Source organism: Electrophorus electricus, chromosome 10 (assembly GCF_041902795.1).
Source record: "Electrophorus electricus isolate QZ-2024a chromosome 10, ASM4190279v1, whole genome shotgun sequence".
NCBI lineage: Eukaryota > Metazoa > Chordata > Actinopteri > Gymnotiformes > Gymnotidae > Electrophorus > Electrophorus electricus.
The window spans coordinates 22,623,277-22,648,276 of NC_137506.1; the positions used below are offsets into that span (position 1 = coordinate 22,623,277).

The window sequence follows — 25,000 nt, forward strand, 5'->3', positions numbered from 1 at the left end:
GAGCTGAGTGTGGCCTGTGGAATCAGATGGTCACTGAGTGAGCTGGACAACTGAAGCTTGGAGTGAGGAGATACTAGAGACGGTGGAGGGAGGAACACGTTCAGACCCTAAAACACAGCAAAGCAAGCCACTTCACCTCATCCCATTCCAGATTAGACCATGTCAAACAATGTTCACTGCAAGCACAATTCCAAATATATAGCACTTTCTAGTTTGATTTTGGTCTCATTTGTTGGTTTAATCATGACTACTTGCCTGATGGATTACGCTCCTCCTAGTCTCATTCATGTCTCCTTCAATTAAAATAAATGAAATTTATGTTAATAATAAACATATATTGTACTATATAAGATAGCATAGAGGCACTAACCTTGTCGGTACAAGATCAAGCACTAAGCACTCTATAGAAGCACGGGTATATCACAATTTGCAGACTGTGTGAAGGAGCCCCTGAGGCAAACCAGCACCTTGTAGCAGGATGCAAGATTCCGGCAGAGAAACCATACACTGAGAGACACAACCAAGTGGCAGGGATCATATACAGGAACATGTGTAAATCATATGAGTCTGACACCCCTGCCCCTACAAACAGGAGAAGCCACAGAAAGCGGTTTTGAAAACAACAAAGCTAAGATCCAGCGAGACCTCCAGATCCGGACAGATAACCAAGTAGTGGCAAACAAATCCCAAATCAAGTAGTGGCAAACAATGTTGCACACTGTTAGTGATTTTCTTCCTGCCAGATTTACTCCTGATTGTTGAGGTCAGATGACACTTGTGGACTGTAATTATGAAACAGATCCACTTGTGCATTTAATCAGAGATCTGGACTTTGACATGGTGACTGTAGAAGCAGATTGTCTTTTTTAAGCAAGCTGAAATAGGTTGTCTTGCAGAAATAGGTTGTCTTGTATCTTTCTGTAGTTTTACCATCTGCCCATTCCTCAGTTTTCATTTTAAAACACCTAGTCCCCACCAAAAAAATAAAAAGGTTTCCCACAACATATTGCTGTCTCCCCCATATTTCACTGTTGGGATGATATTTGTTGAGGAACGGAGTGATAGAATAGTGTCACACAGAATTTGGAATCTTGGTTGTGTCATTTTGACACTTGCTGGCAATCTCCAGATGTACTTTTTTTTTTTTTTTCCAGCAATGGCTTCTTTCCAGCCGCCCTGCAGTACAGGCCAGTTGTCTGGAGAGCTCTTAATGTGGTTGACTTGTGTACCTTCACTCCAGTCTCAGCCACTAGAGTTCCTTCAAAGTGACTGCTGGCCTCGCTGTGGCTTCCCTCACAAGTTCCCTCCTTGTTATAATGCTGAATTTTGAGGGACAGCCTTTTCTAGGCACTGCCTGGGGCGTATGATTTGGTTATTATTCTGAAGCCTTGTGCAAGTCTATAGACTTGTGAAAATCTATATCTTTATCTTTAGAATGCTTTAAGGGCTTAATTATCACAGTTTCAAGGACTGACAGTCTGATTAGTGGTACTTGAATTAATGGGGTCTTCGTTCCAGAAAAGGTAAACCCTTTTTATGATTCACAGTTAGAGGTCAATTGTAAGCCAATTCTGTCCTCGTTCTGGCAATAATGTTCATCTATGTAAACTAAGAGCTTCCATGGCACAAGGGTGGAGTTATGCAAACAGCATTTTTCAGCTAATTACTTTTATGACAGAATATTTTCACAAAACCAATATTACTTATAAATACATTCAGTTTGATAGACTGTCTTAAAATAAAGCCTCACACACAAAATATCAAATTTCTTTTGTAATCCAGACAAATGTGATGACTTTTTAGGTGAGTTGATACATTCATATCATAATAATATAAATTCATAATTTAAATAGTAAGTGTCAAAGAATTAACAAACGCATCACTAGGTAATGAAGGACTGGTTGGTAAACTGAATGTTAAATACAGAACTGCTCACCCAGTTCATCCATGTATTCCTTGCCAGAGAGGCTATGATGTGGCTCCTGGAACAATGAAATAAACAGATGCACTTTGCACTTGATAACCACTAAATAATTTCACTAAAGGACCCATAGAAAATATTAGTTTACATGGAAATGTCTGCAGTTAGAAAATGGGAGGTTTGTTTAACTGTACATCTGCCTAAACTAAGACCCATGTGTTCTTACTAGAACCGAGTCCAGTTTCTGTTTGACTCGCTGCAATTTGAGGGACATGCGAGCAGCACTTGTGAATTGGTCCATCTCTGAGATCGAGGCGTCCAGGACTGGCTTCAGCTCGGCTGGATTCTTCGCTGGTTTACTGACTACTGTCTCAGCCTTCCTCAGGCTTCTCATACTCTCCACCTCCAACAGAGCAACTGCAATAATAAAAATGATGCTTTTACTTCTCGTTTACACATCATTTGGATTACAACTATGCATCTGTTAACAAATATGTATGTATATATATGTGTGTGTGTATATACACACACACACACACACACACACACACACACACACACACACACACACACACACACACACACACACACACACACACACACACACACACACACCTTTCCGGTCGTACAGATACAGATGAATCGGCTGGCTTTGCCCAAAGGCACAGAACGCCACCATGTGCTCATGTGGATGGTAAGCAACACCCCGGAGGGCTGTTGGGTAGCCGAGCTCTGAGTATACAGCCACCTGATCACCTGAATTTAATCAGAGAGCACAGACAGGCTATGGCTGATAGCTTCTTCCTTTCTGCTCCACAACACCCTGAAGACCCACCGCCCATTGTCCCACATGCATTGTTTCACATGCATATACGCAATAAAAATAAACATTTAAAATGCTGATAACAGGTGATTTAAATGATAACAAAAGCAATAACATTAATTTTACATTAAATAAAAATAAACTGTTGAGATATGTCTACCTTGCATAATAATACTGACTTATTCTGGAACATATCAAGGATTAAAATGTGAAATACAAATGCATGGAGAAAATGAGTATTTTCTTCTTTGTGTAAACTATACTTCACACTATTCAATTCCAATCTTTTATGTAAGACTTCCCACGCTCTCACTCCACATGGCTTTGTGTTGGGGCACTGTGCTGGGGCCAGGCGCTTACCTGTCTCTGCGTTCCATACATAGGCAAGTCCGTCTTCACTGCCTGAGTAGATGAAGCCCCCACAGGGGGAGAAGGTGCTGTTGATCCTCTCTGTGTAGTTTGTGGCACCTATGTATTTCTTTACAGCAAGGCTACAACAAAAATAAATTACAAAGACGTCAACAGTCTCTTTTTCAGAAATAACTCATTTGTTTGTCTTGCAAATACCTGTTACAGGCTGCAGAAAATTAATTATTTGAGGTTGTTTAAAGTATATACAGTATGCATCATTTTCAAATTCAGGTTTAGTGTATTACATTTAACCATCACATTTAGATTTTATATATTGAAATTATTCAGTGAAGTTCAAAGCAGTGTTTCAAACTAAACCCTGATGAAGAATAGTTACATTCTCAAATCCATCACTCTCAAAACACTGTCTTTGGCATGGACTAGGAGACGCCTTCCATTTGGATGCACTTCCAGTGAATTGATTGGAATTCCATTCAGATCACTCTCCCTTATTTGCTGCGGACACAAGATTGTTTTGTTATTTAATGTTCCAGTGGATGCTAATGCTGTTAGAATTCTGCATTAGTATGGATTTTACCTTCTCGATGTTCCAGTGCCGTGTTGGCCCATGGCGAGATTCAGGCTCGGTTTTAGTATTCCACACAATGATCAAGCCAGCACTGTCTGCAGAAAACATCCTGGTCCCTGTGTCAAAACCATCATGTTACTTCAATTACCTGAATCATGCAGTGATGGACAAAAATGAGCACAAACAGTATAATGCACTCAGTACACTCTACCTTCACTGTCAAAACACATTGCATTCACAAAGGTTTTGTGCCCCTCAAACTCTTGCAGGAGTTGTCCGTTCACATCCTTAACATCCAAATTCCAAACCCGGAGCAGGCCATCATACCCTGCTGTTACCACCAGGTTCTGCATATGAGGGTGGCACTGGACACAGTATAAAAACGACGGGTGAGGGAGTATCTTCTGAGCAAGTGCCTGGAGCCTTTCAACGTTCCACACTCTGAGAGGGGTAAAAGGAGATTTGGTGATCGTATTGCATACATTCTAACTGAAATGCACATCTATTAAGTTTCTGATGATCTGCAAACAGATCTACTGAAAATACAGCAAAGGGAGCATTTACCTGACTGTTCCATCTGAGGATGCTGAGAGTAGGTACCCGTCATCTCTGGTCCAGCAGAGATCATAGACAATATTGAGGTGGCCATTGAAAGATGCCAGAACCTTGCCAGAAGGAATCTCATACACTAGAGAAAAACACAATACTAGAGTCAGCATGTCAAATTTTAGTTTGGAAAAAAACATGGTCGTAATCTAGCGACTGGATCTGTTCCAAGCATCTACTTTAAAAACCGGGGTCCCTGATTTAAGGTGATGGTGATCATAACTTAAACCCCAAGTAGGTTCTAGGTTCAGATAGGAGGCAACTATAAGTCAGACACTTGCCTACAACAGGGAAGGCATCCCTGTCTGCACACGCAGCAGCCAATGCACACCCATCATGGGAGAAACGCAGGGTAAAGCAACCCATCTGACCTCCACGGAGGGACAGCACCAACTTGTTGGGAATACGACACACCTGCAGAATACAGGTGTTTTTTGGTCTGTTTATTTGTTTTGTTTTGTTTTATTTACAAGCTTTTTTTTGTTTTGTTTTATTTACAAGCTTAAGGTTTAGGAGATGTTAAACTGCAACAAGATACATGCCTGTAAACCTCTATTTATTTGCTTGGAAATGCCTTAAAGGTGGTAAAAAATGGTTAGAGAATACCTGTCCAGGTATGCGACTCCACCTCATTGGCTCTGATCTGCTCTCAGGCAGCAGGGTGGAGGTTTTCTGGGAGAGGTGGGTGTGGAGCTCACTGTATGTGGTGCTGCCCCTCTCCTGCTGCAGAGCCATCATGGAGCGAACACCAGGGTCCACCTGCACAGCATAGCAAAGAAAAGTGGGAGAGGAACAAACATCTTGCACTACAAGCTTTTTTGAAACAAAAGAATTCATTTGCATTAAGAATTCAGACTCACATGTTCTGGCAGTTTGATTCCCTTCACGGTGACATAAAGAGTGGAGGCATATCTGTCCCTAGGGCACTTTGACCACCAGTGGAACACCTCAACGGTCTGTGTGGTCTTCTTTGTTCTAGGAGGAGAGCTGTATAGCTGGAGACGCAGTTTACTGTTGATGTTCAACATACCATTCGTCCCTACAAGCTAACAGAAAACAGCCTTTTAGAGGTTTCAGCAGATCAAGTTATACCTGAATTAAAAATCAGAAAACATAGAGGAAACACTAGAAATAATACAGCATACTGCATTTTGGAAAAATTACAAAAACATTGTCTAAGCAAATATGGAGCTTCTGTAAGAGATTAAAAAACAGGAATAAATGGTTAATTATTGGTGCAAGTATAATAAACAGGCAATTTCTGATACCTTTAAAAAAGCCCAAGCAATTTTGCGGAATCCTCGTTCATTCTGATCAACAGAGGGATTTGCTCTTGCTTTGTCCATGCTCATAAAATCAAGGATCTAGAACATAAAGGATTGTGCTGTCTTTCACATTTACTTTACGTGTTCCACCAATGATGAATAATGCATCCACCTGTTAGAAAAATACATACTCACCTCAAAAAAGAGGATCACCCTTGAACTCTCTTCACCATCTTGAAGGAAGTAGCCAAAGCGCTCGTTGAAGATAACCTGCTCTTCCCACTCTGGGACTGTGGATTTGTTTTTCTTAAAGTCAAAGGGCTGAGTGATGATGGGAAGGATGTGCTCAATGTCCTCCTGTTCATAGAAGGAAGATACTCGCCGATGGCTGGGAAGTAAAGAGAAATTACAGTATTATGAATATTACAATATAACAGACAGTTGAGGATTATGTCGAGAGATTTCACTGACGTCTCTCTTATATCTTGGATTAGGACAAAGCAAAAAAATCATCCTTTTAAATCTCAATGTTTTGTTTTTATGAGTTTGCAAACAAAATAATGTCATATCTTCACCTGTCCTCTTTCTTCACATAGTGTCCAGTCATCTCGTCGACCACGTGAACTTTGACCATGGGGTGGGAGACCAGAAAGTCTGTCTTGAGTCGGTCTGCACGGTGAATGTAAACTCCCAGCACCAGACTGTCATCAAAGACTTGTCTCTGAGACACCTTCACCTCTGCCTGACTCTCCTCAGCCATTACTTCATCATAGGAGAAAGAACATTTTACCTACTTTAATGGAGATGTATTTTTCACTGTACTGAAGTTGTCAGGAAAACCACCAGGTGCTGTGATACCTTCCTTTCTTTTGTTCTTCATTTGCCTTTTAGGTTTTGCTGCATCTTCCTTGTCCTCTTGTACAGTATCACTCTGAATGCTTTTCTTTGATTTAACATTGTCTGCTCTTACTTCAGACTGGCTTTGGTGGTATTGTAACGATAGGTCATATAAAAACAGAAGAAATTAAATATTATTTGTGGTGAAAAGCACAAAATGACTGCTAAATGAAAAGATGAGAGTTGTGAATTATTACGTTAGTACTAGTAATCAGATAGCTGTGTTAATACTGAAAATTTTACTTGTGCGTTCTATACTGCTGAATGCTCGTATAATCTTGAAAATATAAAGAATATAATAAATCACATATTAAATATAATCTATTAATAACAAATCACAGTGTCCCCCAAAAGAATACGTGCACAGCCCTACTCACAACTGACGTTAAAAGTTACCTTTCATCTCCCTCCTTTCTCATCAGGTTCTTTTTCTTTTTCGTCTTCCTTCCAAGTTCATTGTTTAATACCAGAGCTTCTTGACTTTTGGTCAGCTCGATACCATGGTTCTTCTGACTGGTCTTCTTCTGAGCCCTCTTCTCCTCCTGTGAGATCTGCTGCTGATACTCCTGAAGGAGTTCATCTCCAGGTTCACTCTCTGCTCCTGGCCCTCCACTGTCCTCTCCTCCTCTTCGCTTCCCCCTTCTCTTCTCCCCCAAGTTCATTTCGGACCTCTGGGCACTCCGATCACTCTCTTCTTCATCGTGAAGGGAGTTTGGTGGTGGAGGCAGTGTTCTTTTACTCTTCTTTTTCACTGAAGTGACAGAGGGCTTCTCTTCACTGTCATTAATGATTATGTTGGCCTTTTCTGACACCACCTCCTCCTCCTCTCTGCGCCTGTTCTTACTGAACCTCGGGCTAGCCTGAGCAGGGTTGTATGTGTTATTGAGAATGGCCTCATCTTCCCCAGTGTCTTTATTAAAATCTAAGTTTTTTCTCAAGGTCTGAAGCTGTAAGGGAGTGCAGAAGCAGAGGTTTCAATGAATAAGAGGAACCACTATTTATTTTTCTCCCAGGTCTTCGAAAATCTGCCCAAATAATATGCTGCAATCGTATAATGCACTTCCATGTATTATAACCCACCCGCACGCACGCGCACGCGCACGCGCACACACACACACACACACACACACACTCTCTGATTCAGTCAGAAAATGTATTTGATAGCCTGTTTGTGTTACATACCACAAAATTCTCTTCCAACTGGTCAACTCGCTGTTTTGATTTCTTTTTCTCAGAAGGAGGGTTTGTATATCTCTTCAAAATCTCATCAAAACGGGCTCTCGTCTTTTCTCGCACATCACTTTGACCTATAAAAATGGTATTGATCAGCAAAAGCACATTATGTTTGAGCATAAGCAGCATGTGACTGGTCAGTGTGACTTCCAGAATCCTTACCCGCCGGCATTTTCGAAAACTAGGTGCAAAACCATTATTTGTATAACAGACCCCTAAAACAGAAAACGCATGCGTGTAAGTTACTTCTGAAACTAATTCATTAGGAAAAGCGGCCTACAACAGAAAAAAGTAAGATGATATGCAATGCTTTCTGCTGGCACCAACGAGAGTTCTGATACTAACGCTAATGTTCCGTAAAAAAAAAACCGTTAACTATCTTAACGCTACATAACCTAATCCTAGCTGTCATAGCTGGTTGGCTACAAAATTGGTTAGGCTGTTGACATGAGTAAAGCTAGGGTATATCAACTAGGTAATTGATATTAGCTAGAGAGTTACAGTACCTTAGTTTAGACTGATGTGGAAATTAAACATATACTTACAAATTATTTATGCTACAGAACAAACTTGTTTTGTGCTCTCTTGTAAGCGGTACCGTTTAAAAGCTAGCCATAGCGGTTCAATGAATCACTGCTCTTACCTAGCTAACTAGCTTCCTGCAATGTTAGCTAGCAAGCTACCAAGTAAACTTTAACTAGCAAAGAATATAATGCAACCGCACATTTTTAGTAAATAATTAAGATTAACTTTCATATGAAGTAGGTTACTTACCCTAAATATAACCAAGTCTTATGAAAATGATTAACAAAACCTACGGTTTATCAGCTAACCTGGTGAGTACGAGTGGTTGCGATGGTATCCGATAATAAACAATATTTAGTCCCGCCTCTTGTTTGACGTTTTCATCAGAGAACACCAATCAGACCACAGCGGTTCATTTTCATCCCCATGGTGCCTCCTGCTGGTATGAACATAGAAACGTGTAGGGAAAGTACTTTGAGAATACAGCAAAGCTTTATAAGAACCCGTTTACCAAATGTTATTTACATTTGAGTTCCAGTTCTACCAGCCGTAAAGAAGATACGGATAAAAGGCACAAAATAACACTAGGTTAAATAAAAATATAAGCGCAATGTGTTATAGCCTAATTAGCTATAGGCTGCAGCGTTTTGCGTGAAGTAATTCTTCCCCTTCTTCAAACTATCAGTTCAAATGTTTGTCTTCGAAATAGTTCACAGGTGTTAATGGGCGTTTTGCGTCAAGTATTTAAGTATACTCGTTTGCATTTCACTGGAGTGACTATGCTGTTATCTCGCAGTTAATCCAGTGTGTTGTAGCTACTTAAAGACTCATCTCTAGGATATCTAACCACAAATAAAATCCATTCCCTCGCCAGTTCCAGTCCTTCGAGATTATTAAAGGTTTATATAAAAAACATGTATGGTTATATGAATATTGTAGGCCTATACGGTGCATAACAGATCGACTCATTATTCACATTAACGTAAAGGAATTTATTTTCAAAAACATTCAAGAGATTCACACAGAGTGTCTTATAATGCAATACAATGTAGTTTTTAAGAAAATACTATAAATATAACATTTAAGTGCTTAATTAAGTCCTGAGAACTGTCCACTTTCACACTGTGGACATTTTGTCTATGGAGCAACCACACTTTTCAACAATCATGTCTGGAAATTCGGCCACCTCGATTTCTGTGTGGTCGCCTTTCTTCACAAGATACATCACCGGTAACGATTCGCTCTCCAGGACTGCGCAGGACCTCTGCCCATATCCATAATTGCGTTTTGCCTGCTTGCATCCTCCTGTGCATCGAAAAGCTTGGTATCCAGCAGGCTCGAGGATCCAGTACTGTGTCCATGTTAATTCTCGGAAGTTTATGTAATGTTCTTCTCGACAGCACATCATATTATCCCTGCTTCGCCTGCAGTCGCTCGGGGACCTGTGGAGATGAAGCAATTTTTCACTTGCTTATTTTAGGCTACATACAAGCTATAGCCTCTGTGATTCAAACTTAACTGCTTATTATTCTGTTTGGTGAATGACCGTACTTACCCATATTCGTCCAAGTCTAAGGTGTACAAAACGAGCTCCGGTGTCCCTAGACTTGTGTCCAGTGTGTTTAGCAATGAATTTTGTGTGATGAAATGCACTCGCTTTGCCATTTGAGCAGCATAACTGCCAGGCCTCTCTCCTTGAATCCACACCTCCAAATGCAAGGGTGTTTTCCTCTGAGACTTGGACCAATAGTGAACTGCTTGAGTCACATCAAAGTTCCTCCAACCGGCCTGGTATACCGGCACTAACCTGTCAAATACAGGACAGACGCATGAGGTAACTCCTTTCTAGGATATAGTTCATGGCAACGTGAATGTGACTGTTTACGGTTAATTATCTGTTGTACTTACCTTGAGTCTACAAGTGATGTTTTATTGGAACCATTTTCCAACACCTCCACCCAGTATATGCTTACGCGCGCGTTGTTTACGGTCCTGTGTTTTTTTCTCTCCAGTACTGGCATCTTACGCGGAGCTGTCTGATAAAGTTTTAGTTCTGCCATGGTGACCTCTCTGTTCGCTTGCACTCTTGGCTCCATGTCAAACACGAAGCGCTGACGAGTTATGTCCGAGTACATCACTTGTCCTGTTATGTCTTATGTTTAGGGAAAACATAGAGAATACGTTAATTATAGTTCTGGCCGCCATTCAAAGGCAGGCAGCTGCTGATAACGCTTATTTTTCAGAAATGAACATACCTGTACTGCCATGGATGCGCCGGAGTATTCCTGCCAAGCTTGGCAGAGATCTTCGTCGTCTTTTGTTGTGCATTTTCAGCAATGACATATACTTGTTCTTGATGTGAGTCGGAACGACCAGATGTTCCAAGTCGCTCTTCTGGATCTTGGGAAGTTCCGTTAGTCCAAGTTTTTGGAGAACAGAATCCTTCATATCGTCACTACTGTAACTTTGTACTATGGAGATAATAGTGGCACACACTAGCAGGTGGATAAGGGAATGCATGTCTGATTGCGCTACAGGCTTGCTTCCGTTACTAAAGCCGAAATACTTTCGCGTGCACTGCCTTTATATGCAGCTGTATGCTGCACATTAGGTCTAGACGTCTACAGCCACGAAGGAGTGGCAACCTAACACTGCATATACATTTCAAAGGCGCATCGCATTTATGTGACCAAATGAGACTCGTCACTTTGTTTCTCAGATAGGCAGCCTACAGGTATGAGGTCGCTTCATCGAAAAAAAAAAGAAGTTTCTATCTGCTGCATAAAATAAATCAGAAATGCCTCAATAAAAGCCACCTTGTTAATTCAGTTGTGTGTTAGCATGTGTTGAAGTGTGTATATTTAATATACATGGTTGGTAAAGTTAGTATTGCTGGAATCTTTCTGGTGTGTCTAACATACTCTGCGTAGTAAAATTGTTTCAGAATTGTTTGAAATAAATCTTTACAAAAAATCTGTTTACACAACAGTGTGTTTGGAAAGACACTAAGAGAAATAGTGAAGTGTATTCAGGAATGACTTCATCTCTTATAGGCCTGAAGTAATTATTACAGAAACAGACAGCAAAGTTAAGCATGCACTCAAAGTTGTGGATTGGGTTTTCTTAAAGGGGTTATTATCTGCTTCTACTGTAGGATCAGTCAGGCCTTTTTTGTCCCTTAAACAGCACTAAAGTTGGCTTCAGTCTGCCTTGTGTATTGGCTTACACCCAGGACATAGGAAAACCTGATGACAGGTCATGTCAGACAACTACCCAAATATAGGCTACTCCGCATACAGCTTGCTAATTGTGTTATTAACAGTTTTTTAACAGCATTGATAAATAATGTTTATAAACTTAAATACAAATACATATTGTTTAAGAAAGTGGAATGTTATCCTTTTTTGTACAATTGTCATAACATGCCTGATTCTTTTTCTATCATATACCATGAATGTGTAAAATTGACTGTATAAACAGCAATTCTAAGCCTCAATAAAAACAATCATATATTCCCCAGTGGTGTTTGTTTAGCCTAATAAAACATGATCTAGGAACTGTCATCCCAGCCATTCCACATAATGAAATCTTGTAGAGTTGTTCATGTGTTTGATCCCACTGGACAGTTAATACTCCTGGCTAGACATGCAAATCATTATATTCTACCTATATGATTTACTTGACTCTCCTAAATCCAATTAAATAAAACAGTAGTCTGAGATCTTAATTGAATAAGAGAAGCCGCTGTTTGTTTATGCTATCTTATGGTTTCCTAAAGAAAAGAGTACAAATCTTTCAGTATTATATTTTTATTGGTTGTCTTATAGTTGCAACATAAATTCTTTGGGTAACATTTTCAAATTAAACATGAAATGATAGGTATGTATTATTTTAGTAGTGTTTTTAAGAATCAATGATGAAGCAAGGTCAGAGTTCACAGTTCTAAATGTAGTCTTAATGCAGTCTATAATTGCCTATGGCTTTATTTGTGATAAAATCCTTTATCTTGTTTAAAAGCCAATCTTTTAAAAAGCTGTTGCTAATTTTTAGGGTTCTCTGGACTTTGATTCGAAACCTTTTTGCATCCTTTATAAATGTTTCAATTTTAGTTCATTTTCACAATACCTTTCTGAAATAAATAAGGCCATACATGTTCCTCTATACAAAAAAAAAAAGTGGGGTATGTTGCAATGATCCATGTGGAACAATTTATTTGCATGCATGTAATTGAGTGTGGTACTTTTCAAACTTGGTTCAGTCAGCAAAAACAAAAGTGAGAAAGGAAAAACTTTATTACAAAAAAATGGACAAATAAATGTCATAGACCTCAGTCATTTTTAATCTGTATGTTAACTCCGCCTTGTGTCATCCTTTATCACAGGCTTACTTGTTCATCTAAGAATTCCTTAATAATTTCCTTTGTGTCATTTTATTTAGTTTATGTATTCTGGAGATTTATACACTATCAATTAGATGGACGAGACCCGTCTGTTCTCCAGGTGGAAAACAATAGCTCAGTGGGATAAAAATAACTACAACATTGCACTTTTCTTTAATCCTTTTAATCAAAATGCAAGACCCAATAAACACGTTAGGCTGCGTGTTAATGATGGTGTGCATGTAGGTTATTAGCATTACAAAATCAGCTCATTGAAACTACGACAGGCTAGACACTAGATCATTACAGGCTACCATTCCAATGAGAGCATCGCCAGTATTCACATTTATGAGAACAGAACATATAAAACGATTAACTCTTACTGAATTCTTTCACAACAAATATTTGAATGTTAAATAATTCATCTAAGATCCGGTAGATTACATCAGAATATTATGCAAATTAAGATTGAAATAAAGCCTGTATTCATCTATTATTACAATCTAGGTCAGCATGTTACTGACTTAATAACCTACAACAAAGCTTTATGAGTTTGAATATTGAAATAAAGCCTGCAAGCATTTATTGTTATAATAATTATTTTATTTTATATATGTGGATGTGATTATGTATGCTGTATTGCATTTGCGCTATAATTGCAAAACAAATCAGATAGCCCTTCGTGGAATTCCAGCGCTTTAATTTGGCCAGCAGTGGGCGCAATTCCATTGTCATAATGGAACTCATCAGCAGTGGCAGCAGATTAAGAGGTTCTATTTAATTAGCAAAGGTAACATAAAGATAATTTAATCTACTGTTTGTGTGTGTGTGTGTGTGTGTGTGTGTGTGTGTGTGTGTGTGTGTGTGTGTGTGTATGTATATATATATATAGTAATGATAGTAGTAATGATAGTAGTAATGTAGTAATGATATCCCTTTCGCTCTTCTAGGTTTTAGGCTACACAGGTTTAAGGTTTTTGCCAACCTTTTAAAAAAAGAATTATTCAAACAAATTCTGACATACAAAGTGAACAAAACATATTTCTTTATTCAACATGTTAAAATAAATTGTTTCTGTCCAACCATATCTTGGTTACTGTGTGTATCCTACAGTATCTTATATAAGTGGGTTACTGTGTCCTTGTGTTCTGGCTCATTGGTTCCCAAACTTAGCCCTTTTCTTTTTCTTCCATTTCAGCTCCATTTCAGTAGAGTCCAGCTGTAATTGACTGCCTGATACGAGCAGCAAATTGTGCCTCATAGGATGATTTGCCTACAATAGCCTAAGTGCCTACATTGCAGACTTATCTGGTCATGTATTATGGTTGCTGTAGGCCTGCCGTAAACCTACCTTACAGTAACTGCTTTTTAGATGAAGAGGCACGTCTACTTTTTAAACACAAGTCTACATTTTGGCCTTGCAATTGATTCATATATTCTTAATTCATATACGTTGGCATCTCAATAACAAATAGGATATTTAAACTCTTTGTTGATTTCTAAATGCCATGCTGATCCATACTGCGATGTCAACAATTCCGATTTTTGATGTGAACAATTCTGAGGAAGCTCATCAGTTTTAATTGCAACTGAACATAATTGTGACAGAGCAAGAGAATATCTTCAGATGTCACACTTGATAAAAAAAGTAATTATATTAATGTTACCTTTTTATTATGTTTTGTTAACTGCGTTAATGTTTGATTGTTTTGTAGTTTATAATGAGATAACGAATTTCTGTAAAGCTCTCCTGCAGTGTTCATACTGCTTTTGAAAATCAAAAACCATTAAAGTAAACGTTTAATAACTTATTTTGTCTCTAACATTGTAGCTACTCCAAATGTATGTATGAAAGTCTTTATTTATTTATGAGTTATGACGCGCATAGCGGAATATACCTACAGCGTCCCCGAAAGTGTGGTGAAGCAAAACAGCTGTTGTGCGTTGGTCGCCATGTTGGTGTGGAATTCTTTTTGCCTGCTACTGCAGTCGCAGTGACCAGAACGCGGTCGGTGGCTGGCTGAAGTCGTGATGCGAGAGGCAGGGGCTTCAAACATCCGCTCATAACATCGCCGTTGACCCAGCGGCACTTCTGTTCGTATCGGTGTCTGGCGACTGTGAAAAGGATTTATTCGCAGAATCGCCGGATTATTATGGACCATACACGTTGTCTTCTGAGGAGCGAGATACAATTTTGAAAAGTTGTGTCAACTTAGCTCAGGCAGTTAAGACTTTTAGCTGTCTCGCAGGATGTGTTGTCCTATCTAGCCTGTCTGCTAGCTGTAGGCTTAGTGTCAGTAGCGAAGAACTTTGTTGTTAGCTGACCGCGGTTTGCTACGCTGTGTTAATGTGGTTGGCGGTACTTTTAAACGTAATGCTTTACACATCTATTTTACTAAACGTCGTTCCACTATAAGTTTAACAAAAAGGTTCATAAACTTAAGGTAATTTCTAGGTGTTCCAGTTATCTAGGTAAGCAGTTTGCGAGCAATCTTCACTAGCTAGCTAACCTAACCTAGCATATGTTACACTGCTGCAGAGATCGCTATCCAGCTACCTAGGTTACTTTCCAGCACTTCAGGTCAGGTCCAGTGGATAACCAAGTTTCATTCTTAACAAGACAACCAGTTGATGATTAACATTTGTGACTGTAAATGAACATGGATTGTAAATTAGCTTAGCCAGCTAGCTAAAATAGCCCTAGACAGATCGGTGTAGGTATCAGTTGTAGCTAGGCTATTTATTGAGTTTCTGGAAAAGACTTCAGGTCCTTTAAACACAGAATATAGTACAATTGGTCTCAATGGCATATAGCTAGCTAATTTAACTTCATTCGACCCCGCGTATGTATAAAAATGTCATCTTTGAAAACATGCAGCGGAAAATTAGCTGCGCCAAAGCAACGTTAACACACAAAAGAGCTAGCTTGCTAGCTAACGCAGTCCGAGCACACCATGGTTTGCTGCTGCGCGTGAATGGGACCATGAAATTTCTCATGTAGTTATTTGGGTAACCCCACCATCGACGTGGCTTGCTGACCACATTTCATGTTATTGTTTTCATTACCAAGAATATTCTATAACATTTTGATTAAATCAGGGACCACGCACGTTTGAACCATGTCAGGGGAAGTTCGTTTGAAAAAGCTAGAAAAAATGATCCTCGATGGCCCTGTCCAGTCAAATGGACAGTGTTTCAGCGTCGAAACTCTTTTGGATGTTGTGATTTGCCTTTATGATGAGTGCAACAACTCTCCACTACGAAGAGAGAAGAATATAGCCGAGTTCTTGGAGTGGGGTAAGTAAGATGGCCAGAACACACGAAGTTAAAGTTGACAATTGGTGGCTAGTTAGTGTTGAAGTACTTGGCTGGATAACTTAATATCGTGTGGTTCTTTGTTGACAAGTCTGTCGTATTGTTTTTGTCTAGAGCCTCAGCATCTTTTAGTTAGACAATACCACCAATAACACTCTTACACTACACTAGACTCATTAATATACAAAGAAGCATGCTGTCTAGGTGACTTAAGTGCATTTCTCTACGATTACTTTAAAGTCTGCAAGCCTCTTAAGTATGAATAGAGCGCTACCATAAAGTCAAGTATCAACATGCTTGCCAAATACTTTGTAGTCATGCCGGTGTGGTGAACTGCAATGCTGGCCTAAACATCAAGGAGCGCTGTATTAACCAGAATTACCCACATGTACCCCTCACTGGTAGCTGAATGACAGACAATTGACAGGGCAGTGATAATCTAAACATCTACATTAGGCCTATATTATGAACAGCTACATTATTTCTCTGAACACACTGTTGCTGAATGGTTAAATAACCCTTCTGCCTCCCAGATTATCTAAATAACATTAGATGTTTTGTGAAGTGAGGGTTTGGAGCACAGTCAGTAAGTATATTGTAGTTGAAAATGCTCTCAACTCCTCCACAAGTCTAGAGTATGTGATAGGATCATACATTACAGGACACTGGACATCTAGAGCAGCATTTTATATTACTTTTAGAAACCCACCCACCCACAGTTGTCGAACTGTCTTCATGCATAGTTTGTTTCCCTGTCCACAACACTGCTGAAACCTTTGGGTGGCAGACCAACTTCTACTTGACCAGGAGTGACAGTGATGCTTATAAAGTCTAGCTACAGTGTTGTGCATGATGCCTTGGTGAAGGTAATACCCCCAATCATTCTGCTGCCACCATGCCACTGTCCCTGTTGTGATGGAAGTGGTCTGCCAGCAAAATAATAACCGGTCAGCAGTGGTCTTGTGGTCAGAAACTGATCTGTGAAGAATGAGGCACATTTAAAGAGAAAGGCTAATGAATTGTGAATTGCAATGGATGGCATACAGTCTGTAACTGGACACTTATAAAAGTATATTATATTTTTAAGATGTGTGTGTATATATGTATGTGTTTAGAATTAAATGTGATTATAATACAAATTATTTAATTATAGTAAATAAAATGTTTACTTATAATAAAAGAACATTGTAATGTAAAATGTGTAAATGTGTGAGAATACTATTTTTTGGAAAAGCTATCTGGTGTGTAATTTTATTTATATATTTAATACTTAGTTTTATTCACTAACACTTTGTGTAATGTAGATCTAAATAATGTAAAGCAGATTCCAAAATGTAGATTAAAATGTTATTATTTAGCTGTTTATTTTGGATTTAGTTTCATTTAGCATTAGGTATTTTGTGAAAAATGTTGTAACTTGTTTTGTAATTTAGTAAATTAACCTAAACAACAAGCTAATTATATAAATTAAAATTGTAATGAATATAATTTCTCCTCAGTATATTTTATGAGATTTGGCCACCACTTTCCAAATACATATCTCTCTGGATATTAATTATAACGTCATACTCTATGCTATACAGCTCTCTCAAGTACTTTGTTGTCATCTATACCATGCTACAGCCTTCTGGACTCACATACAGTTCTATTTATTTAATTATTTTTACTGCTAGCTCTAAGTGATTTGAAATTTATGAAATGGAATAGTTGTAGTATCATATAATAATTGGTGTATCTCTAAGAAAATGGATTTTATATTATTGAAAATATTTATTCCAAGCCTTTGACCAGTAACGTACATATGGGTATTGAATATCGAGCTATATTTTTGTTAAAAATTAAATGTAATCCCATTCAATGGTTTCATATCTGTCTACCCAGCATTTTGTCTTACTTTAACACATTTGTTAAAAGGGACCATGTCATGCAAGTCTTGTGATTAATAGTCCAGTTAACTAAAAAAATATAAAAAATTTTGCTTTAAGGGATTTCTCTGTATGGAATTAACTACCTTACTAGATGCTAATATGATACTACAGTGTATTACTTCCTGCATTTCCCAGACTTCCTTAACTTTTTTTGGGGTGTGGCTGTGTCTGCACTGTACAGACATAGCCATGCTCCTACTTTAACCATAAAAGCTAGTGGGCTACTGAAATCTCATCTTCTGAGAGTCACTAGTGTAGTGTTGCTGCTGTGATTAAAAACATGTTTTCTGTGAAATGAACAAGCGTCTTTACCCTGAGCCAGTCAGTATGGCTTTTTAAGGATGTGCAGAAAGAAAAGCTTCATTGCATACCACTAAACTGCTTTGTGTGTTCAAAATATGTCAAAACGTTTTTAAGGAGGGACTTATGTGCACTAAATCCAGATTGGAACTAGTGGAGGGGCTAGTGGACAGACCGTGCTGTGGTGGTGATCAAGTTCCCTCCATTTCATACGCACTGACATCATTTGGTCTTTTTTTTTTCCCCCTCAGAATGGCTTTGATGGTGAAGACCACTATTTTTTTCAAAGCTCTGCCATGGCACAGCACTTTCCACTATTAAAAACAAGCTGAACACAACTCTTTCTCTTTTAAAGCTACACCCTTTTAAGGGTGCTTCATGTGGAGAGTGGTGTCATTTTAAATTATAAGCATTTATATCTATAAAAAACTATGCTACTGCATACCAAGGCTGGAGCATAACTATGTTATTAGTTTTGAACAGAACTATTTAGAGTATTGTCCAGGTAATTTTTTAAAATTTCAAATTACAAATAAATAAAAACAAAGTTTAAAAGCTGCTTTTAAAAGTTATTTTTGAACATGGTAGTATTACAGCCTTGTGATCTCATTGCACTAATAACTTTGAGTTTAGGACTGTGGCAGCACTGTTGCTTTACATCTATCAGCCAGATTTATCATCACTGTCCTGACCCTGTGATGGCCACGTAGTTTAGAGATGTTTTGGATGACTGACAGGCTGCAGATGATGGTGTGTGTAGCTTATTCAGTCGGCTTGTCTTTTAATGTTTTTATTGGCTGTTTATTGCTCAGTGTTTTAGTATATGTAACTATTTAAAGCCCTGCAAATCACCACTGAACCTGCCTTTTTGAACTTGATAACCACACATTATTTCCTTGATTTAAAAAAAAAAGGCTGATTTGAGTACGTTTTTGAAACTTTCCATCAGTATCAGCAATGAAGGCTTACACATTTGTTAGATTTACATGGAGTTGCATTACTGAAATGGGAGAAACTCACAGCTCATAGAGGCACAGAACTAAAGGTCAAATGCATGAGGTGACTGTGTAGCTGTGCAAAAATGTGACATCGGCGGTATGTCATTGCTGTTTTGGCTTGCATCGGCCCTGGTGAGGACGTGCACTTTAAGGCATGCATACTTGTAGGAATGCCATAGATGCAGAGCAGGCCTAGTTGCTGTCACAGCCCAACTGTTTAATGGAAAATGCTGACTAAGAGAACAGGCTCTGACATCTGTCTTCTGGTATTCCAATAAGGGAGGCTGTGTGTGGTTCCTGCAGCACGTCTTAATGGGCTAGTGATGGTAAGACTGGGTAGTTGACTCCAGGCCTAATCAATGAAATTTATATGCAAGATGGCCTCACCTAAATATATTAATAAGGGACAGCTGTGACTAGAGATAAATAAGAGAACTTTAGGTCAGTACTGATGATGTTGCTGATTATTTTGAGCAATGTTGTGACGGCTATTGTTAACACAGGAGATAGTTAAAAAAAAAAAAAAGCAACAAAAAAAACAAATGACCCATAAGAAGTAGAAAAAGTAGTTTGGTGTATTTTAGCAGTTATTATATTGCAGAGGGAATATGATATGGCTGTGTGACCATGCAGTCTTTCTTGCTGAGAAAGATTTGAAATGTTGAACAGTTGAACTGTTGTATTTATTTAACACAAAGCCAGTGCAGAAGTCAGAGGCCTTTTAACATGATTATTATTAACAACTGTGGATCTGACTTGTCCACTTAATTACATAACATTTTGTTCCTGTATACTTGAGTCACTCAGTGACTTTGAGAGATTCTTACCCTCTATGGAAATAGTGTTTTAGTGCTTCACTTGTTCCTTTGTCTTTATATGGTGTGGTGTTGCAGGGCATTCCAGTAGATGGACAATATGGTTAATTTAATTTATAGTCACATACCTCCTGGACTACGGAGTGTTACACTGCTGTGCGAGTTTCTGAATTCAGAATGTGGATTACTGTATACTGGAGGAATGGTTTTTGACTGCACAAGATGACCTGTTGGGTGTGGCAGTTTGAAATGTTCACAGTTTAATAACGTAGTCTAAAACTAAAATCACTTCAGTGTCATGATATTAATTGAACATTTAAAAACATACAAGCAAATGATGAAAATTAACTAAACGATTTATTACGAAAATATTCTGCAAAAGTCTTTGTACATCCTTTGTACAAAGCTGCTGTTTATTGGCCATACAGTAGATTTCTGTTAAATTATGCCAGGTTATGACTAACACATGTTGCTAAACACATCACATAGCCTACCGGTGTAATTTGACTTTTGCTATTGTTTATATATTGGAAACACAAAACATTTGGTTTGCATGGGCTTAAAAGAACATGGCCAGAAAGCTATGTATGATAAATAGCAGCTTTAATTATTTAGTGCCTTTTGAGATATTTGTAGGTACAGTGTTGTTTAATCAGTGGTTTTCAAAGTGGGAGTTGTGAGAATTTGGGGGGGTGTGTGGGGGGGGGGGGTCACAGGCAATTTGTGGAAAATGTACATAATCCTTTTTGATAATATTTAATGTATGATAAAGGTATGAACATGCTAGAAATAGCATGTAATAGCAGTGTAATGTGTTTTTCCATGCAGTCCACACCCCTGCGCTCTTCCGCAAGCACTCCTATAGTATGATTTAGGGGGAACCCTGAGGGAGTGGCTCACAAAGCCCAGCCTGCATGTTTGGGAAGTCACTGAGCACAAAAAGGATGAGAAACACGGGTGTAAGGAAAACAGTTAACAAGTAGAGACTAATAGATAAGATGGCTATCTCACGCTACTATCATGCATCGAGACTAAATGTGAAAATACTTTTACATAAAGTTGCATAATAGAAATGTGAGGCCATGACACTGTTACAACCTGAATAGTCTGACATTAATATGATGTTGATTGTAGGATGTACACACTTGGTTGTATATATCTAGAATCTATTTCTATAGAGTTTGACAGGTTAGCAGCTTTGATGACCCAGAAGTCAATGAATGACCTAGCCACAAAATGTAATTGGAGAAAAAATGGTTTACACTTTTATCTAAAGGATCAAACTGTTCTGCATTTGTGTTTTGTGTAGATCTATTCAGAGCACAGAGCACTTTTTGAAAGAAGTAAAGCACAGTGGGAATCTGTGAGCTTGTAGACTATAGTGAGCAAGCTGCCAGGCTTTGCCTCTGTTTGCCACCTCATGCATAAGTGGATCCTGATTATATTAAGATTTTGCACATAGAAATTAAGTCATGCTTCAATTTTATACTCTTTTGTTTTAGGCACCAGAGTAGCCTCTAGAGCAAGGGTGCCAAACCAGCACAATCTTCTGATTTCCCTGCACACCTGCTAAATCTGGTAATTACATGATGAGTTGAACCAGGTGTGTTATAGGTGGGAAATCAACAAACCCTGCTGGGCTCCAGTCCCCCCCAACCCTGGAACTGGACACGCCTGCCCTTAAGGTTTTTTTGTCATTCCATTGCTTTTCCCAGAGATATTCAACCGTAGGTCTTCTGTCAGTTGTATGCTATTTTCTGGATAACACATCTCCTATTATGAGATGAACCTTGCTGAACCTAGCAGCAGACGTCCTGGAAGCAGTGTCATTTGGGGTGTATACAGCAGTAGTGAAATAAATAAATAAAATAAATAAATATATATATAATTTATTTACTTATTTATCTATATCTATTTATTTAATTAAAGCATGGTTGCTTCCCACAGTCATGTTGGAAACCTGCTCTGACTGCTGGCTGTCTGCTTGTAGAGGACATGGATACACCTGTGCCTTGGGCGCTGTGGTGAATACATGCATCGTGGTCTAACAGGGTTAATGAGCCCACAGAATCCTGTGTTGCGTGTTAGACTAGAGAGGATAACATTACCACGTTTTCTCATGTGACATTTGTCGAGACACCAGGAGCAAAGCTACATTCTTAACTACATGCTGCTTATTGAATAGGTTCTCATGTGATACAAAATGAATGTTAAATATACTTAAAGCATTTTATAGTTATATTTCTTTAGCTTAACCCTGAAGGTACAAGGCTAATGTAGCCAGCAATGGAATCGAAACTTATGGCCACCGATTCTGAAATCACTGTAGACTTTTAGAGATCAGTAATGTTATTGTTAATGTATTTTATTTAAAATGAGAAATCTGTATTAAAAGTTTTGGATATATAGAGATGTAGATAAATTATATCCCTTTTAACTTTATGTACAATTCTGCCTTCAAACGTCTGTCTGATGCTTAGGCAAAATGATTATAATTAAACAAAAAAGGGATTGCAAATTCAAGATGGCTGCAACTAGAGTGTTCAGCTTTGTGGTATATTTTTGTTCATTTTTGATAGCTAACACTCATCCAATGTTGGTGTCAGAAAAACACTTCAGTTTTCGTTGCTTAACATGATGTTGGTTAAGAAAGGTGTTGGTAAAGGCATATGGTAGTGCACAGTTTGATGTTTGTGCTTGTGCACTAAGATATTTCTCTGTCTGTCTCTCTAGCTAAGCCATTCACATCTAAAGTGAAGCAGATGAGGCTGCACAAGGAGGACTTTGAAATCCTGAAAGTTATTGGACGAGGAGCATTTGGGGAGGTAGGTACTCAACAAATTTACAGTGGGGAAAAGCATGGACCACATGATTTGATTTTTTTTTTGTTTTGTTTTCTATCACTAATATTGATCATTGGTGAAAAGTGAAGCACTAACAAGGGTCAGTAGCTCCATTAAAATGTTGTAAAGTCTCAGATGTAAATAGCATTTGACATCTGTGGTGGAAGCGAGTTGATCATCCATCTGGTCTGTGGAAACAGTCATGTTTCCACTGTCATCAGCATGCCTGGAAAGTCAGCATCCAGATCCATTAACTCTGATGTATATGATGATACATACACACACACACAGATTCACAGGCCACTTTATTAGGTACACCTGTTCAATTGTTCATTAATGCAAATATTCAATCAGCCAATCATATGGCAGCAACTCAATGCATTTAACTATGTAGACATGGTCTGAACTTCAGCAAGTTATCTTGACCAAGCATCAGAATTGGGAAGAAAGATGATTTTAAGTGACTTTGAATGTGCATGGTTTTTGGTGCTAGACAGGCTTGTCTGAGTATTTCAGAAACTGCTTATCTATTGGGATTTTCATGCACAACCATCTCTATGGTTTACAAGAATGGTCTAAAAAAGAGAAAATATCCAGTAAAGCAGTTCTCTGTGTGAAAATGCCTTATTGAGGCCAGAGGTCAGAGGAGAATAGCCAGACTGGTTTGAGCTGATAGAAAGGCAACAGTAACTCAAATTTCCAGTTGTTACTACTGAGGTATGCAGACAAGCATCTCTAAATGTAAAACATGTCAAATCAGGAGGTACCAGGGAGTTCTTGAAGGAAACTGTGAGGTCACGGTAAGGGCTGGGAGTACCTGGGATGAAGGAAAAACTTGGTTTTACTGGGGTTGAGCTTCAAGTGGTGGGCTGTCATCCATGATGCGAGATACGGGCTGTCAGTCAAGCATGCTGAGATACGTTTCAAGACCTGTGTGTCAGAGTGTGACACATAATTGAGTGTCATCAGCATAGCAGTGGTAGGAGAAACCATGAGAAGATATTACATCACCAAGAGAACGAGTATACAAAGAGAAGGGAAGCCCCCCCCAACACTGAGCCTTGGGGAACACCAGTGGAGAGTCTACACGGTTTGGATGTGGATCCTCTTCATGTCACCTGATGGGACCGTCCCTCCAGTTAGGACAAACCATCTCCAAGCAGAGCCAGTCACACCAAGCCTGGAGAGAACAGAGAGAAGAATGTTGTGGTTCACTGTGTCAAAGGCTGCACAAAGGTCTGGAAGAATCAAAACAGATGATAGTTTGGCAGCTTTAGCAGCATGAAGTTTTTCTGTCACTGTTATGAGGGCTGTTTCTGTAGAATGTGCTGGTTTATAGCCAGACTGATTGGGATCATGCAGCTGGTTCTGGGTGAGGAAAAGAGACAATTGATTATAAACTGCTCGTTCGAGGGCTTTTGAGAGGAAAGAGAGAAGGGATGCCGGTCTGTATTTGGCAATATTGGAGCCGTCAAGTGTGGCCTTCTTGAGGATTGGTACCCCCTGGCAGTTTTGAATGCAGTTGGCACGTAGGCAGAAGATAAGGAGTTATTGATGATGACAGAGATGAAAGGAAGCAGATCTCTTGCGATTGTCTGGAACAGGATTGGATCCAGGGGACATGTAGTCGGATTGCTGTAAGTCAGGAGTTGAAGAATTTCGTCTGAGGAGAGAGGAGAAAAAAGTCAGAGAGTTGGGTGTTGGGGAATGCACATTGGTTGGAGGAGTGTGAACAGAGGAAAAGGACTGGCAGATTGCTGCAACCTACTCCTCAAAGAAGGTGTTGAAATCCTGTTAACTCTTAGATTTTAGATTCTTTAAAGTCACCACCCTTTACTGTGATGATAGCTCTATGCAGTCTTGGCGTTCATGAGGCACCACCTGTGATGTCTTCAAGACATTCTCACACATGCTGAGTACTTGTAGAGTGAGGGACTAAAGTTATGAATGAAAACTATTTGCTGAAGGACAATTTCAGATTATTAAAGAATTATTTTTTAATATTATAAAGTACATTTGTATGTTGTATTTCACTATTTATAACTGGGGCAGTGGTAGCTCAGTGGTTAATGTACTTGACTTGTATTCAGAAAGTTGACAGTTCAAGCCCCACCACCGCCAAATTGCCACTGTTGGGCCCTTGGGCAAGGCCCTTAACCCTCAGTTGCTCAAGTTGTATTCAGTCGTAACTGTAAGTTGCTTTGGATAAAAGT

General features: G+C 38.9%; 3 protein-coding genes across 23 annotated transcripts in view; 1 reads left to right on the forward strand and 2 right to left on the reverse strand.

Moving 5' to 3' along the window:
* The window catches only part of ahi1 (Abelson helper integration site 1), a 15,989-nt gene extending 7,444 nt beyond the window's left edge, over nucleotides 1-8,545 (reverse strand). For 2 of the 5 annotated variants that reach the window (XR_014125696.1, XR_014125695.1), the window contains exons 1-21: nucleotides 8,460-8,545; nucleotides 7,848-7,900; nucleotides 7,635-7,759; nucleotides 6,849-7,399; nucleotides 6,414-6,535; nucleotides 6,131-6,317; nucleotides 5,751-5,943; nucleotides 5,559-5,654; nucleotides 5,151-5,336; nucleotides 4,897-5,049; nucleotides 4,572-4,704; nucleotides 4,249-4,372; nucleotides 3,896-4,125; nucleotides 3,694-3,800; nucleotides 3,493-3,611; nucleotides 3,105-3,235; nucleotides 2,537-2,677; nucleotides 2,148-2,338; nucleotides 1,937-1,982; nucleotides 256-293; nucleotides 1-73 (exon numbers count right to left, since the gene is read on the reverse strand). The exon at nucleotides 1-73 is cut by the window's left edge and continues 8 nt beyond it. Coding sequence is in view for 3 of the 5 variants with exons in the window: in XM_035532611.2 (XP_035388504.2) it covers nucleotides 1-107; nucleotides 256-293; nucleotides 1,937-1,982; nucleotides 2,148-2,338; nucleotides 2,537-2,677; nucleotides 3,105-3,235; nucleotides 3,493-3,611; nucleotides 3,694-3,800; nucleotides 3,896-4,125; nucleotides 4,249-4,372; nucleotides 4,572-4,704; nucleotides 4,897-5,049; nucleotides 5,151-5,336; nucleotides 5,559-5,654; nucleotides 5,751-5,943; nucleotides 6,131-6,317; nucleotides 6,414-6,535; nucleotides 6,849-7,399; nucleotides 7,635-7,759; nucleotides 7,848-7,857 (2,990 nt within the window). In the remaining 2 variants the exon portion in view is untranslated. Of the gene's footprint in view, nucleotides 108-255; nucleotides 294-1,936; nucleotides 1,983-2,147; nucleotides 2,339-2,536; nucleotides 2,678-3,104; nucleotides 3,236-3,492; nucleotides 3,612-3,693; nucleotides 3,801-3,895; nucleotides 4,126-4,248; nucleotides 4,373-4,571; nucleotides 4,705-4,896; nucleotides 5,050-5,150; nucleotides 5,337-5,558; nucleotides 5,655-5,750; nucleotides 5,944-6,130; nucleotides 6,318-6,413; nucleotides 6,536-6,848; nucleotides 7,400-7,634; nucleotides 7,760-7,847; nucleotides 7,901-8,459 lie in introns of all 5 variants that reach the window. The other 3 variants (XM_035532610.2, XM_081722205.1, XM_035532611.2) reach the window with 2 other exon arrangements.
* A 672-nt stretch (nucleotides 8,546-9,217) lies between these two features.
* Nucleotides 9,218-10,730, reverse strand: lft2 (lefty2). Its single transcript, XM_027011994.3, has 4 exons — nucleotides 10,466-10,730; nucleotides 10,119-10,362; nucleotides 9,766-10,017; nucleotides 9,218-9,652 (listed from the first exon to the last, which is right to left on the reverse strand). The coding sequence occupies exons 1-4, from the start codon at nucleotides 10,728-10,730 to the stop codon at nucleotides 9,328-9,330; spliced, it is 1,086 nt and encodes a 361-aa protein (XP_026867795.2). The 3' UTR covers nucleotides 9,218-9,327.
* A 3,817-nt stretch (nucleotides 10,731-14,547) lies between these two features.
* The window catches only part of cdc42bpaa (CDC42 binding protein kinase alpha (DMPK-like) a), a 51,483-nt gene continuing 41,030 nt past the window's right edge, over nucleotides 14,548-25,000 (forward strand). For 6 of the 17 annotated variants that reach the window (XM_035532588.2, XM_035532594.2, XM_081721564.1 and 3 more), the window contains exons 1-2: nucleotides 14,549-15,885; nucleotides 22,678-22,769. In XM_035532588.2, coding sequence (XP_035388481.2) covers nucleotides 15,708-15,885; nucleotides 22,678-22,769 — 270 coding nt within the window. In that variant the 5' untranslated portion in view covers nucleotides 14,549-15,707. Of the gene's footprint in view, nucleotides 15,886-22,676; nucleotides 22,770-25,000 lie in introns of those variants that run through there. The other 11 variants (XM_035532595.2, XM_035532590.2, XM_081721573.1 and 8 more) reach the window with 4 other exon arrangements.

What these genes read in the sequence shown, in the direction of transcription:
- lft2 (XM_027011994.3), bottom strand. Translation starts at nt 10,730, where the DNA reads ATGCATTCCCTTATCCACCTGCTAGTGTGTGCCACTATTATCTCCATA. An exon ending in GCGCATCCATGGCAGTACAG is followed by an intron (nt 10,363 to 10,465) that starts GTATGTTCATTT and finishes CCTAAACATAAG; the next exon opens with ACATAACAGGACAAGTGATG. An exon ending in TTAGACTTGGACGAATATGG is followed by an intron (nt 9,653 to 9,765) that starts GTAAGTACGGTC and finishes TCATCTCCACAG; the next exon opens with GTCCCCGAGCGACTGCAGGC.